Here is a 12,460-nt window from a genome sequence, read left to right as displayed (position 1 = left end):
TAAAGAAGGCGGGCCGTATAAATAAGCACAAACTACAAAACTGGCATTTGTCTGTGTGGCCAGGGCCGCTTATATGGGTCACGTGAAAAACAGCGCGAGAGAGTTTCAAACTTCTCCCGGCTGATACACTGTCTCGTGCGGAGACGCTCATCACTGGTACATGCTTGCTGCATCTAGAGTTTGTTTATAGTGATTGCTTGCAACATAGTGAATTATAATATGAGTGTCACGGTGTGTATCTTATGGTGAAGAAAATTGGCGATACGCAGCTCTATAAAGAAAGAGTTTTGTTTTTTTATTAAAGATGGATGGAAATCAAGTGAACAAAAAGATGAGAGGGTATAGTCTTAGCCCATTATACAATGCAAAATATTACTTTTAGATTTTGTCTTTTTTGGTTTGTTTTCAATATAAATATCTAAAACTCCTTATGTACGTTTACTTTAGCAGCTATACTGCAGAAGAAGTTTTTTTATCGGAGAATTTTGAATATAATATTTTATTAATTGTAATATTTAAAATAGAAAAATCCTTAAAAACAAGATGCATATTCCTGAGAAGCAACAGAGAAGATATTTAGACTTGCGTTTAGAGCAAATATCTTGAATATGAATATATTTAGTTTTACTGCACTGGCAGAAGTATTAACAAGTGAAAAAATACACTTATATTTAAGATACACTGTCTTAAAGCAAGTCTAAATATCTTATATGTTGCTTCCGAATGTATCATGTTTTAAGGATTTTTAGACAATTTTAAATGCAAAACAAGACAAAAACGCTTGATAACAATAGGATTTTCTGCAGTGAAATTTGTAATTACTTAAACAATAAAAAACCAAGTGTTTTTCCCCTTTAATTCAGTTAATGTCATTTAGAGGTATTTTAAAAAAAAAGATTTTTTCCTCTTTATTGTTAGGGAGCATGTCTAATACTACCTTTTAAGTCTGGGCACAAGATGAATAATCGGTTAAGAGCTAATGATTAATCGTTGTAATAATTGCCAGAGTAGTAAAAAAAAATCATTCTAATAATAGATTAGTCGATTATAAAGCCCTCAGCCCTAGCCTGAATGTTCGTAAACACTATAAACTTGCTCAGCTATTTCAAACTTCTTTTTGGCTCTGAGTGAAGATCAAAAAAGAACTTCAGCGTATATATACCGGGGCCTTTAAAAAGCACCACTGGAGTGTTATTGTTAGTTCTTGGATGCTAAGCACATGAAAGGATCCCGGAAATGTGACTAGCCACATTGCAGTCAAGCCACCATGGCTCCAGACTAACATGAAATAAGATCTTAGTAACCAAGGTAAAAGTAAAACCATGATACCATGGACAGTAACCATAAAGCAAATTATGCAATTTTTCATAAGAAAAACACATCCGAAATTAAAATGTATTCCCTCACTACTCTGATTTATTTATTAATAAGAGTTAATGGTAAATATTTTTTAATATATGTGATGTGTGGATTGAAAGCCTTAGCACAATTTCTATCCGTTCATGGTAAAAATTTCTACTACTGTTTAGAATGTTGAATGTTTTTTTTGTGCATTTTGGAGATTTTATTCACATCTTGGTGTTTCCATCCAGACTTTTTATGCGAAATCCCAAATTGCACAATAAATATGTGGATGGAAACCCAACTTATGTAGAGCGCTCCAAACTGGTCAAGTATCAGGTTTCTTTTTGAGTTGATGCTGCCTAATGAGGAGCTGCCAATGCAGACTGTAGACAGCAAGGCAGCTCAGTAGGTTTTGGAAAAGCTAAAAATCTCTTATTCACGAGCATTTGTACTACAGAATTCCTTTCTCAACACAATAACAGCAAGAGAATGAGACATCAGTCTAGGCTGAAAGAAATGCTTTTAAGACCAGGACATCACCTGGCTTAAATTATTGCGATCATAAAACCAACACTGAACCTCATGAACATGCTAATGTAAGTGTCTATGGACTCATAAAGAGCACAAGGGAATATGACCTTGTGACAAGAGCTTTCTATCTGGAGAAGTGCCATTGTTCACGATAGAGTGGAATACAATCCTGAGCTCATGTGTCTGTGCAGTTTCTTGTCAAAGCCAAGTAGAATAGCCACAAACACAGACTGTACAGAAAGAAAAACACAATTTAGAGCATTTAGGTGTAATCATAAAATGTGTTCCACTAGGTTGACTTAATAAGGTCAGCATATCTTTATTATAAGCTAATATTAGACAAAGGTAATTACACGAAACCTGTGAACCTGTCCATACCATATTTCAACCTAAGACAACACAGTCTCATGACAACGTGTATACAATTAGCATGAAATGGCAAAATCGCAAGATATTGTATAAGGTATGACTTTTATTTCCATAGAGACCAACCAATTAACAAACTGAATTTCAAATTGATACAGGCATCCCATTTTAGCTAGCCTTGTATCCAACATTTATTTTAAGAAAGAAACATTTGTGAACAAATTTGGTTACTCATTCCATATTTATTTTTTTTCCTTCCTTAAACTAAAAACAAACCAATTAAAACAAACTTCAAGCTTCAGTGCACAACAATGAGTTGTTCTTAAACCTGTCCTAGAGGCCCCTCAACACTACACATTTTGGATGTCTCCTCAATCAAACACATCTGATTCAACTCATCAGCTCATTAGTAGAGACTCCAATTCAGCATCCGAAATGCACTGTCACAGTATGTACTTTTTTTGATGAGAAGTGCACTTCTCGGCTGGTAAAACAGTATGCTCTTTAGGTATGCGAGAGGCAGTATGAATAGAATTCGGACACACTAACAGTACGCATGGTCCTGTGACAGGATGTATGCTGTGACAACAACAACATGAAAATAATCCACACAAGATCGGTTAAACAAGCGCCATTTAAGCACAATGAGCAATGTTCTTTGTTTATATAGCACTTACTGTTGAAAACAGCCTTCCGACCCGGGGTTCTCCACAATTTGTTTCAAATCCAGTGTTTGAACGTGACGTCTCCTCAGCTACCGATGCATTGTGGGATAGGAAAGTGTTCGACCGATCCACACTTCGGATTCCCACCGGAAATAGTAGGACATCTGGGCATTTCTCGCTTACTGTCTTCTGAATTTTATAGATTCAGACATAATATTCCACAAGCATACTGTTTCTGGCATAGTATATAGTAGTAGGGCTGGGATAAACGATTATTTTTTAAACGATTAATCTAGCGATTATTTTTTCGATGCATCGATTAATCTAACAATTCATTTTTCCAGTCCGATTCGATTTCGATTTGATTAATCGACTTGTGACAACACCGGTAATACCGGTTTCATCGGGGGTGGGGGTGTATAAAATGTAAAAAAATTTTAAAAAAATAAACATTTGCTGGGAGTTTGATTGACTGGCGATCTGATCAATCAATCATAATACGCAATTTATTCTGACAAAGTAGTCAGGAGAGAGAAGATTAACGCCGGTGAATTTGAATAATGGATTGTAGGCTACTGTACTGACATCTTTCCGTGGTTAAAACAACAGTCCTTCTGATGTAGGCTACAGTCATGTTTAGCCTATTTGATGCTATAAATTAACCAAGGAAAAGATGATCGGTTCACAAGCAGCTTTAACTGAGGCAATCTGTCACGACACATTAAAGAGCCACAAAATAGTAGGCCTATTTATGGTTTAATTTTCTTTGAATGTTATGAAATGTTAATGAGACTTTATTAAATGTTACCTGCTTGGTCCTCTCTGTCAGCGCGCTGTCAGTGACCTCTATGTATTTTTCACGACATTCATAGCTATAAGCGCATTATTAATAGCTATAAGCGAAAACTTTAGGTGTCGACAACGTATTATAGCCTACTCCAACATCGAGTGCAAAGTGGGGAGTTGAAAAAAAACTTACGGTGCTCTGTCATCTGCAGCTGCAACCGGGTGGCGCTAGAATGGAAAGCCATCTCCATTTTGCAAAGACGACATATCACATAATTTTTTCCTTTTAAATTAAAGAATTCCCACACTTTAGATGAACGAGTGCGTGCCGCCTTGCACTTCTGGTAGTCTGAGGAGCCACTCGTTTTGCTTCTACTCTCCGGCGCCGCCATCTTTGTTTTGGTCTGACGAATCGACGCGCATATTTTGCGTCGACGCGCCGTCCCAGCCCTATATAGTAGGGAAATATGGATATTCATACGCAGGGCAACACTTAAATTGGGTGAGTCAGAAAAGGGCGACATGCAAAATGTGCAGTGCTGCGGGGCCACCAGGACCGGTTTGAGAACTACTAGACTACATACAGTATATAACATGCACTTATGACAATAAATCACCTAAAAGTGGAGAGAAAACTTTAAACAACCACAATTAATCATCAAAAAAGACATTTAGAACATTTTATATCTGTATTAATCTGCTGGCAGACTGTGGCTATGCACTTTGCTATAGCAATCATGAAGATGCTTTCATGTTTTGTGTCAACGCCAGCGTCAAACGCTGTTTTGAACTCCAAAATACATCTCATTCTGCGTTTTGGTGATAGTTAAGACTTGATGTGATTCTGTGGTAATTAACATGCACCTTACAAGGTTCCATCCTGGCTTTTTGTACATCAAATAGTGTTGAGTTCCTTTTTCCAACATTTTATCACTGAGAGGGAAGCACTGTTCTGTGTTTGTGGTGTTTTCATCAGTGAAATGCCTCCAGGTGGACACATTGCAAAGGTTCCGTGCTACCAAGTGTTTAATGCTATATTAACAGTAAATGTATTAATAGTTATTAAGAAAAAATAATGTGTTAAACTTTAATTAATTGCCTGCTTTAACGCATTAACTCTGACAGCACTAGAAAAAAACCTTTATTGATAGCTGTATTGCATTGTCAGTGCTGTTTGTTCGGTACACAACTAGTCTACACAACTAGTCTGCTAGCTAGCGGCTACTGAGCCTTACTGCCAGTTTCCATGACAGTAGGGCTGCTGAAAAGGCGTATAAACGCAAGGGACACAAAGCAAGTTACGCATATGACCAACATAGTTCAAGTTTACCAGTTTATTAGCTTCATTGTCTGTTTAGCTGTAATTTGTAATACATGTTGTGGATATAGTGATTAACCTCATGTATAAATAGTATGCATTAAAGGGAGGTAATTAACCATTTAAAGTGGTTCATTTTGCCGGTGTTCAGAGCGTTCAACTCACGCAGCTCAAGCAGGGAAATCCTGCATACTGGATTATTGGATTGAAAAATATCTTCTATTAAAGGGTAACTAAACACCTATTCAGAGTCTGACTCCACCCACTAGAAATATTTGAAAATGCTGGAAAAGTGGGCAGACCCCGGCGGGGATAGAGGGAACGAACCGAGTGCGGGGCTGAGGGGGGGTTGGGGGGTTACCTGAGACTCGTAGTGACAGATTAATTGACAGCTGCTGTCAGACTCTATGTTATTATTATTCCTCACACGGTCGCAAGACGACATGTACATGAATCTGGCGTGGTGAGCTGGAACCTGCTTACGTCAGCTGTCACCGCTACGTCACGAGTACCGCAACAGCCAATAGGAAAATTCAACTGCAGTAGCCACCGTTCAACCTGAAGAGGGCAGCACTCAGACGTTTTTACACCATATATTGTAGAATTAAAACACTTTATACACAAATGTCAAAACAATTACTTGAATCAATGACCAGTACTAATAAAGCCCCATGCTTACAGATCATTAACTAAAAAAAGTTGGTTTAGGGTTTAGTTACCCTTTAACAGATGTTTCTGTTTCTTCTTCTGTTTATATCTTGCAGTAATATTTTTTCTCATATATTTTTCAACAGTATGCTTTAACAAAAACGTTTAAATATTATCATGACACGTCTTTTTCGTCTCGTATTCATTATCGTTGATGAAATAAAACAAACACCTTGACAAGATTAACACTGGATACATTTTAAATGCAGATCAACCTATACCTTCACAATCAATGGTCCGAACAAAAATAATACTTGAATCCAATTAACTTTTGTTGTGTATGATCACACCAAATTATCATTTCAATTATCGATTCAATGGTCATTTAATACCAAGTGTAACCAGCAAGTTCACTATATTGGACCAAAGGGGCAAAATAATTTATTTTCTTTCTTTTGATTTTTGTGGTGAAATATGACTTGGATATATTTTCATAAGATTCCCAAAAATGTACAACATACCATCGACTTTGTGAACGCTGGCCTAAATACTGAATGAAGGAAGCCTTTGTAAACAATCCTCAGCCCGCTGCAGGTAATCAGGTAATTAATCAGCTAATGCTTTGGACATTCACAGATGCTAAAGTGGTTAGGCACAGGAGAGATTAATATCAGTTAAAGGTGGCTTTTAACACTGATCTCAGACCAGTTTTGTAGTTTCTCCCCTAATACTTAAAGTCAGGATTTAATTCAGGGGACTAGTCCCAGATTTGTTGCGATCAGGCCAATTCTACCTAGAACAGAGCCACCATTTCAATATATGGGGGTAATTTATACCTTCAGAAAACCAAGAAATCAATCCGATAATTTTTTTCTCATTTCTTTTAATCAGAAACATTATTTCAGGCTCTTCTGCTGCTCTGTGCCAGAGAGATTAATTTAGATGTGCTTACATTTCTGCAGCCTTGACATTTCTGTCATGCTGCTGAAGGTTTGCGCTGTCTTGTTCATCAAACTGATATGGCTGATATAAGCCATGGAAAAACTATGTCAGACCACCACTGCACTGATCATTATGTAAATCGTTGTCATACCTCAGTGAAGGATGCTACATAATGATTATAATGCCAAGACTGCGAAGTCATAAGTTGTAACAAAGTCATGCAGACTCATTTATATGGATTGCGACTTCATTGGTACTCACTCTCCTCTGTTTTGTTTGAATGACTTTGAGAGTCTTATTCACTCATTAGACACTAGTTTATGACCTGATGTAAATCTTTTGGAAAGCAAAATGAAGTTACGGTAAACAGAGTTAAGGTAACAGCATTCAGTGGCGGGGGCTTTATCAGGATTCTCAACAGCAACTAAAGCATCAGGGGTCATTCACAATGAATGTGTCCTTGCGCTAAAATGCCCCTCAATAAGAATTTTGTCCCTCTAATTCAGCTATAAGCTGCTTTAACTAACATTAGTCACAATCACTGCCAAGATACCAATGCTGCACTAAAAATGTATGTCAGACTGTAAGATGTAACATTTCAAATTTTACATGCAAAATAAGTTAAAAAATTATTCTAAAGAAATCATAAAAAGAATAAGAATCATTAGAAAGTCCAAATCCATAGAAAAGTAATAGCAGACATCTCCTCAACAAGCCTGTGCGGAACGAGTAACAAGCAGAAGTTGAAATGGTCCATATATTTACAATTTAGGAAACGTACTATTGGCAATCACCGCTAATTAAAGCATATCAGTATGTCATGATTTCTAAAAAGCTAGATCGTGCATTAGAGATCCATTCTGTAACTTCAGAGTGAGAGGTTTCATCCATTAAGGAAGATCACAGAGAGAGATGCCAACAACTGGATCGGAGCAGAGAAACAGTGCAGCAGATCAAAGTGAGGATGAGCTCTCCTCTGACACAAGTGATCAAAAGAACCACCGGAAGGGATGTGGGATGCCCACCTCTACTGTTGCCCAACTACTGTATTTAAATGTTTCTAGTGCTTGACGCATGCACAGAGCGCTAGATGCCACTAGGTAATATCTTAGACTAAATCTCCACTTTCCCTTTCTCTTCCACATTCATCTATTGTTTTTGGTTATTCACATTCTTCGTGCATATCACCACCTACTGGTCAGAAAGGAGATTTATAGTAAAAAGGATTTAAATATTGATCTGTTTCTCACTCACATCTATAATAACACATTTGAAGACATGGATTTAACCACTGGAGTCTTATGGACTTTTATGTGTCCTTTATGTGATTTGTGGGTCTGGCAACCATTCACTTGCACTGAAAGTACCTAAAGTGCTGAAATATTCTTCATAAAGTCTTTGTGTTCTGCAGAAGAAAGAAAGTCATACACATCTTGGATGGCATGCGGGTGAGTAAATGAGAGAATTTTCTTTTTTGGGAGAACTGTCCCTTTAAATTAATTTGAGAGCAAAGGTGGTTTGTGGTGCGTGTTTTTATAAATGAAACAATTCAATATTCTTCCTTGAGTTCATGTAGTGGAAAACAGTGTGGATTTTTACTTTTTTACTTAAAAGCATTAAACATTTGAATGTGTTTGGCTACAATGGCTGATAAACATTCTAAACAATACCGTATTCACCCAGTAACAGTGCAGTCTAGAATCATTTTGCCTTTCAGTCAGCCTTTCATGGGCCATTACAACAATGTATTTAAAGAAAATATTGTTCAGGTCATCACAGGAAGAGGAGAAAATTTGACACATGTTCGGGAATTAACACGGCAGTTGTCATACTTTTGTTTATGTTCCCCAGCTAGTCAGTCTATTCCATCCGTGTAAACTGAGATTATAGACGTAACTGAAACCGTTGTTTGTTCACACAAGCTTATGTATGTACAGTATGTGTCCAAAGCGCTTCTGTCAAGGCAATGACTCCCATTCATAACATGTGACTCCACTTGACTGAATGACTGGGGGCAAGACCAGAGAATGCAGAAATGCAGTAACAGAAAAGCAAGTCCAGAGTTTGTGAGCACAGAAGTTCTTACTGCAATTAGCTGAAATGTAGCCCTGATTACGAAAAACATGAGGAACAACGTATGGGTGAGAAGGTCAAAGAATTTCCTTCTATTATCCCAGTTTAATATGTGTAAAGAAGTGAATGGAAAGGAGGAGGCGAGAACCGGCTTGATAATATAAATAATATTTTTAATGATAAACTTTAACACACACGACGGACATGTCCGTTAACGATCTCTCTCTCCCGCACCACCGTCTGTCATCAGCCTTTATCCCTCTCGGAGGCTTGATTAGCCTGATAAGGGATCGGGTGTGTATGATCACGACCCGGCCCCGCCCTCCACCCTGCCAAAATATGCCGTGACAACTATAAGAAAAATAGTTGTAGGTTAATTTTCATGAAAACTGTAAACATTGTGTCTCTGTGGTGCTATAAAAGTCTGTGTTTGTTTTGAGTGACCCGCTTAGACCCACAACATTACTCGACCAATGCCGTGAGTTGGGGAGAGACCATCTCTTTTTTTATTTTAACAACTGCAGATGAGGGGCCTGTTCAGAAAACTGTTTTGAAAACATTGTTTATTTTTGCAATTCCATTTGGTGGTGCGTGTCGCAGAAATGACGAGACACCTACAGCTTGCTGACTGGCATGCGCGTGTAAACAATGCAGCTTCATTAGCGACTAACAAAAAAAGAACCGGGTGCAGGAGGTCTCATTGTTTTGTTTTTTTTAAACAATGAGAAAAAGGGATTTCTTAAGATTTCTCAGGCTATGACGGACATCTGATGCACTTCCTCTTTCTGTGAAAGAAAGGAAGGAAGTTGTCGGAAGGAAAACTTCAGTCCCGGACAACCAGCTTGTTATAGTATTTTTGTGGGCATCAAAAAATGCTGTAGCCAGATTTTGTCTCCTGATGCCAAACAGATATATTTAGCTTGCTCATAAGATCCGACCCTTAGGAACAATAAGAGATGTGCACTTTTGCTCTTTGACCTACTAACTCACAGAGGTCGACGCACAAAGTGCCATCAGCCTGTTTATGACCTCCTTGACCTGTGCGGTCTGCCATTGAAAATAGTGTCCAAAATCACCTACTCCAACTGGGGGATGTTTAGCCCCATTAAGATGTCCAGTTTTGCACCAAACATCAGTTTGTGTTAATGCTGAGGTTGCTGTCGTTGTTGAGCCATAATGAGTTTCAAGCTCCAATTGAAAAGCCTGCGTCATTCCCTGAAAGCAAGTCTTTCTTTACACATTATGTGTGGCTTAAAGCCATTTTATGGAACGGCTCCTTTTAACCCACATGAACAGAGCGAGATTACATCATGCATTTTGCTGAATTAGGGGTTACATGTACCTTACATTTTGCTATATAATAGTGACAATTTCAATTGTGTCCTTTAAGCCTTTCCAGGCATAGTTCACGTAAAAATCCTCATAAGACTGTCTTACTTTCATGGAACACAAAATTAGAAGGCAGTGTTAGGGACTGATAGCCTTAGTCACCATTGGCCTTCATACGCAAGTCCAATGGGTTCAGAATGACACATGGGTAAGTAAATTAGGATATAATTATAATTTTTGGGTGAACTAACCCTTTAAATTCCATGCCATTTGCTGATCAATCAGGCCAGCTTGGATTACTGAATGGTGTCCAACTCTGAGCACAACCCAGGAAGATTTAAAGGCTCCATCATTCAATGGGAACAGATGTGGAATATAACGTAATCTTTAGGAAATGCAGCTGCATACAGTTCTCAGTCCTGCTGTTATATTCACTAATGAATACCATACTGGCCTTCAAGTTCCTCTATTGTCTGCAATGGTTAAATCCAGGTACAAACAACTGGGTGCATGAACAGATGTGATTGTTCCCTTGTGCACAAAATCAGCTCTATTAAACAGAACAGCTTTCACAATCAATTTGTTATGGCTCAATCTGATCTATAAAGGCTTAATGAGCAAGTATTTATATAAAACAAGAACTTATGTGATTATTAGGATGCATGAATCGGGCCTGCTAGTTTTCTTTCTAAATGTAGGCTATTTCCAGAGTATGACGAGAAAACCTCAACAGCAAATGTACTTTGAATTGAACATACAGTATATCTTAAGCCTTGCTGAAAACAAACACAGAACGTTTAGGGAACCTACTACTAACGTTCTAGGAACATTCGTCTCAAATAGTCACCGCTACGTCTTTCAGAACAGAAAAGGTCGATATTTTGCAACTTATTTCTATGAATAAACGTCAGTCTGCCTCATATTTTTTTAAAAACGTGGTTGTAATTCATGTTTAACAGTTTCCTATACAAAGCCGCCATGGCTCGCGTTGCTGTGAAAGACTTAAAGTTTGCAAATGCTTTTTGTGTGTTTATACAGTGGGCTGCAAAGATGAGTATTGGCTAAACCTTTACATAATGCATGTGTCAGCATTATAAGAGCATTAAAAGCTGATTTAAGTGTGTATACATATAGCTTATCCATGTTGATTCATATCGTTTCATTTTAATAGCATGTGATTAGCCTTATCTTATGCAGATGATAACGGGGCAAAACAGTTATATTCTGTAAACAATGCAACAATGTACAAGAAGACAAACGTGTATCAAGCATACACATGATACTAAGTGCAGAGCCACAGCCAAAGGAAACTAGCAAACATAACAGCCAGTCGTGTACATATTTACTGATTTAAAAGGATGCCTTCTGACCTGTTGCGTCCTCTCTGATGGATTCACCATCACCGCCTGGCGAAAGCTGTTATCCACATAGGACGCCATGGTTTTGAAAACAGTTAAATAATCCACAACGAATCTCAGAATTGGCTTTTAAACTGTACAAAAACACTGTCGTTTTTATAAGGGGAAAGAAGAAGCCTCTATCCCCAGGCCACAGCCTGAGCCAGGAGCTCTCTTAATGTACCTGGTCCCAATTCTACAAGAGCAGACAGTCTGCTTTTCTGCCCCAGCCAAGGAGGGTTCAGCTATTAGTAGACAGAAGATTTGAGTGTTAATGAAACGTTTTTGCAGGGAAGCTGGTAGGTTTAGATTTTACGCAGACGAGTGCATTTTTCAGCATTCGGTTTGTCCCTTGTTCGCTATTCCTTCTTCAGTTTTCCATCTTTAAATAATAATGCAATCCATGCGCTGGGTGATTGTCCATTTTAAGCCATTTGCAAGCCAGCGGAGGGTCAAAGACAGCGTTTAGAAATAGTGTTTATCCAGTAAAAGCGAGCGACGGATGGTGTGTGGTTTGGGCTCGCTGTTGTATGACACCACCATGGTGACCGACCGCCTCAAGAGGGTTCATGGGCGAGTCCATTCAACACAATAACGCGCCTTGAGAACAATTCACGTACAACACATAGTGCTTTGTCGCCATCCACTGGACGAAAGCTAAATTACGAGATTTGAGTGTCATTGCAAGAGTACAGGACAGTCAATAAAAAAAAATAAAAAAAGGAATATGTATTTGTCTTTTGATTTAGAAATAAACTCAGCAAGTGGGATGAAATTAAACCTAGAAATTTGATTTAGTCAAACCCCCCAAAACGTTGGAAATCAATCCTCGAAGAGCCAGTGTGGCAAAGTTGCAAAGTTTGTTTACTACAATTAAACAGCAGCCTACCCATTTCTTTTAATAAGAATGGTAGATTGGCAGGGGTGGGGGTAACAAAACATGCTTAAAAATTGTTTATATATATATATATATATATATATATATATATATATATATATATATATATATATATATATATATATAATCAGTGGCTTCCTAAAAACATGAGCAAGAAGTGAAA

General features: G+C 38.0%; 1 protein-coding gene across 4 annotated transcripts in view; it reads right to left on the bottom strand.

The window, feature by feature from the left end:
* The window catches only part of LOC127660197 (rap guanine nucleotide exchange factor 2-like), a 154,701-nt gene extending 142,801 nt beyond the window's left edge, over nt 1–11,900 (bottom strand). For all 4 annotated transcript variants that reach the window (XM_052150318.1, XM_052150316.1, XM_052150317.1 and 1 more), the window contains exon 1: nt 11,373–11,900. In XM_052150318.1, coding sequence (XP_052006278.1) covers nt 11,373–11,441 — 69 coding nt within the window. In that variant the 5' untranslated portion in view covers nt 11,442–11,900. The remainder of the gene's footprint in view (nt 1–11,372) is intronic.
* Nucleotides 11,901–12,460: the final 560 nt, after the last annotated feature.

This window comes from Xyrauchen texanus, chromosome 19 (genome assembly GCF_025860055.1).
Source record: "Xyrauchen texanus isolate HMW12.3.18 chromosome 19, RBS_HiC_50CHRs, whole genome shotgun sequence".
Taxonomy (NCBI): domain Eukaryota; kingdom Metazoa; phylum Chordata; class Actinopteri; order Cypriniformes; family Catostomidae; genus Xyrauchen; species Xyrauchen texanus.
The sequence above is the reverse complement of the archived record's forward strand: the minus strand, read 5'-3'. Positions and strand labels throughout refer to the sequence as shown.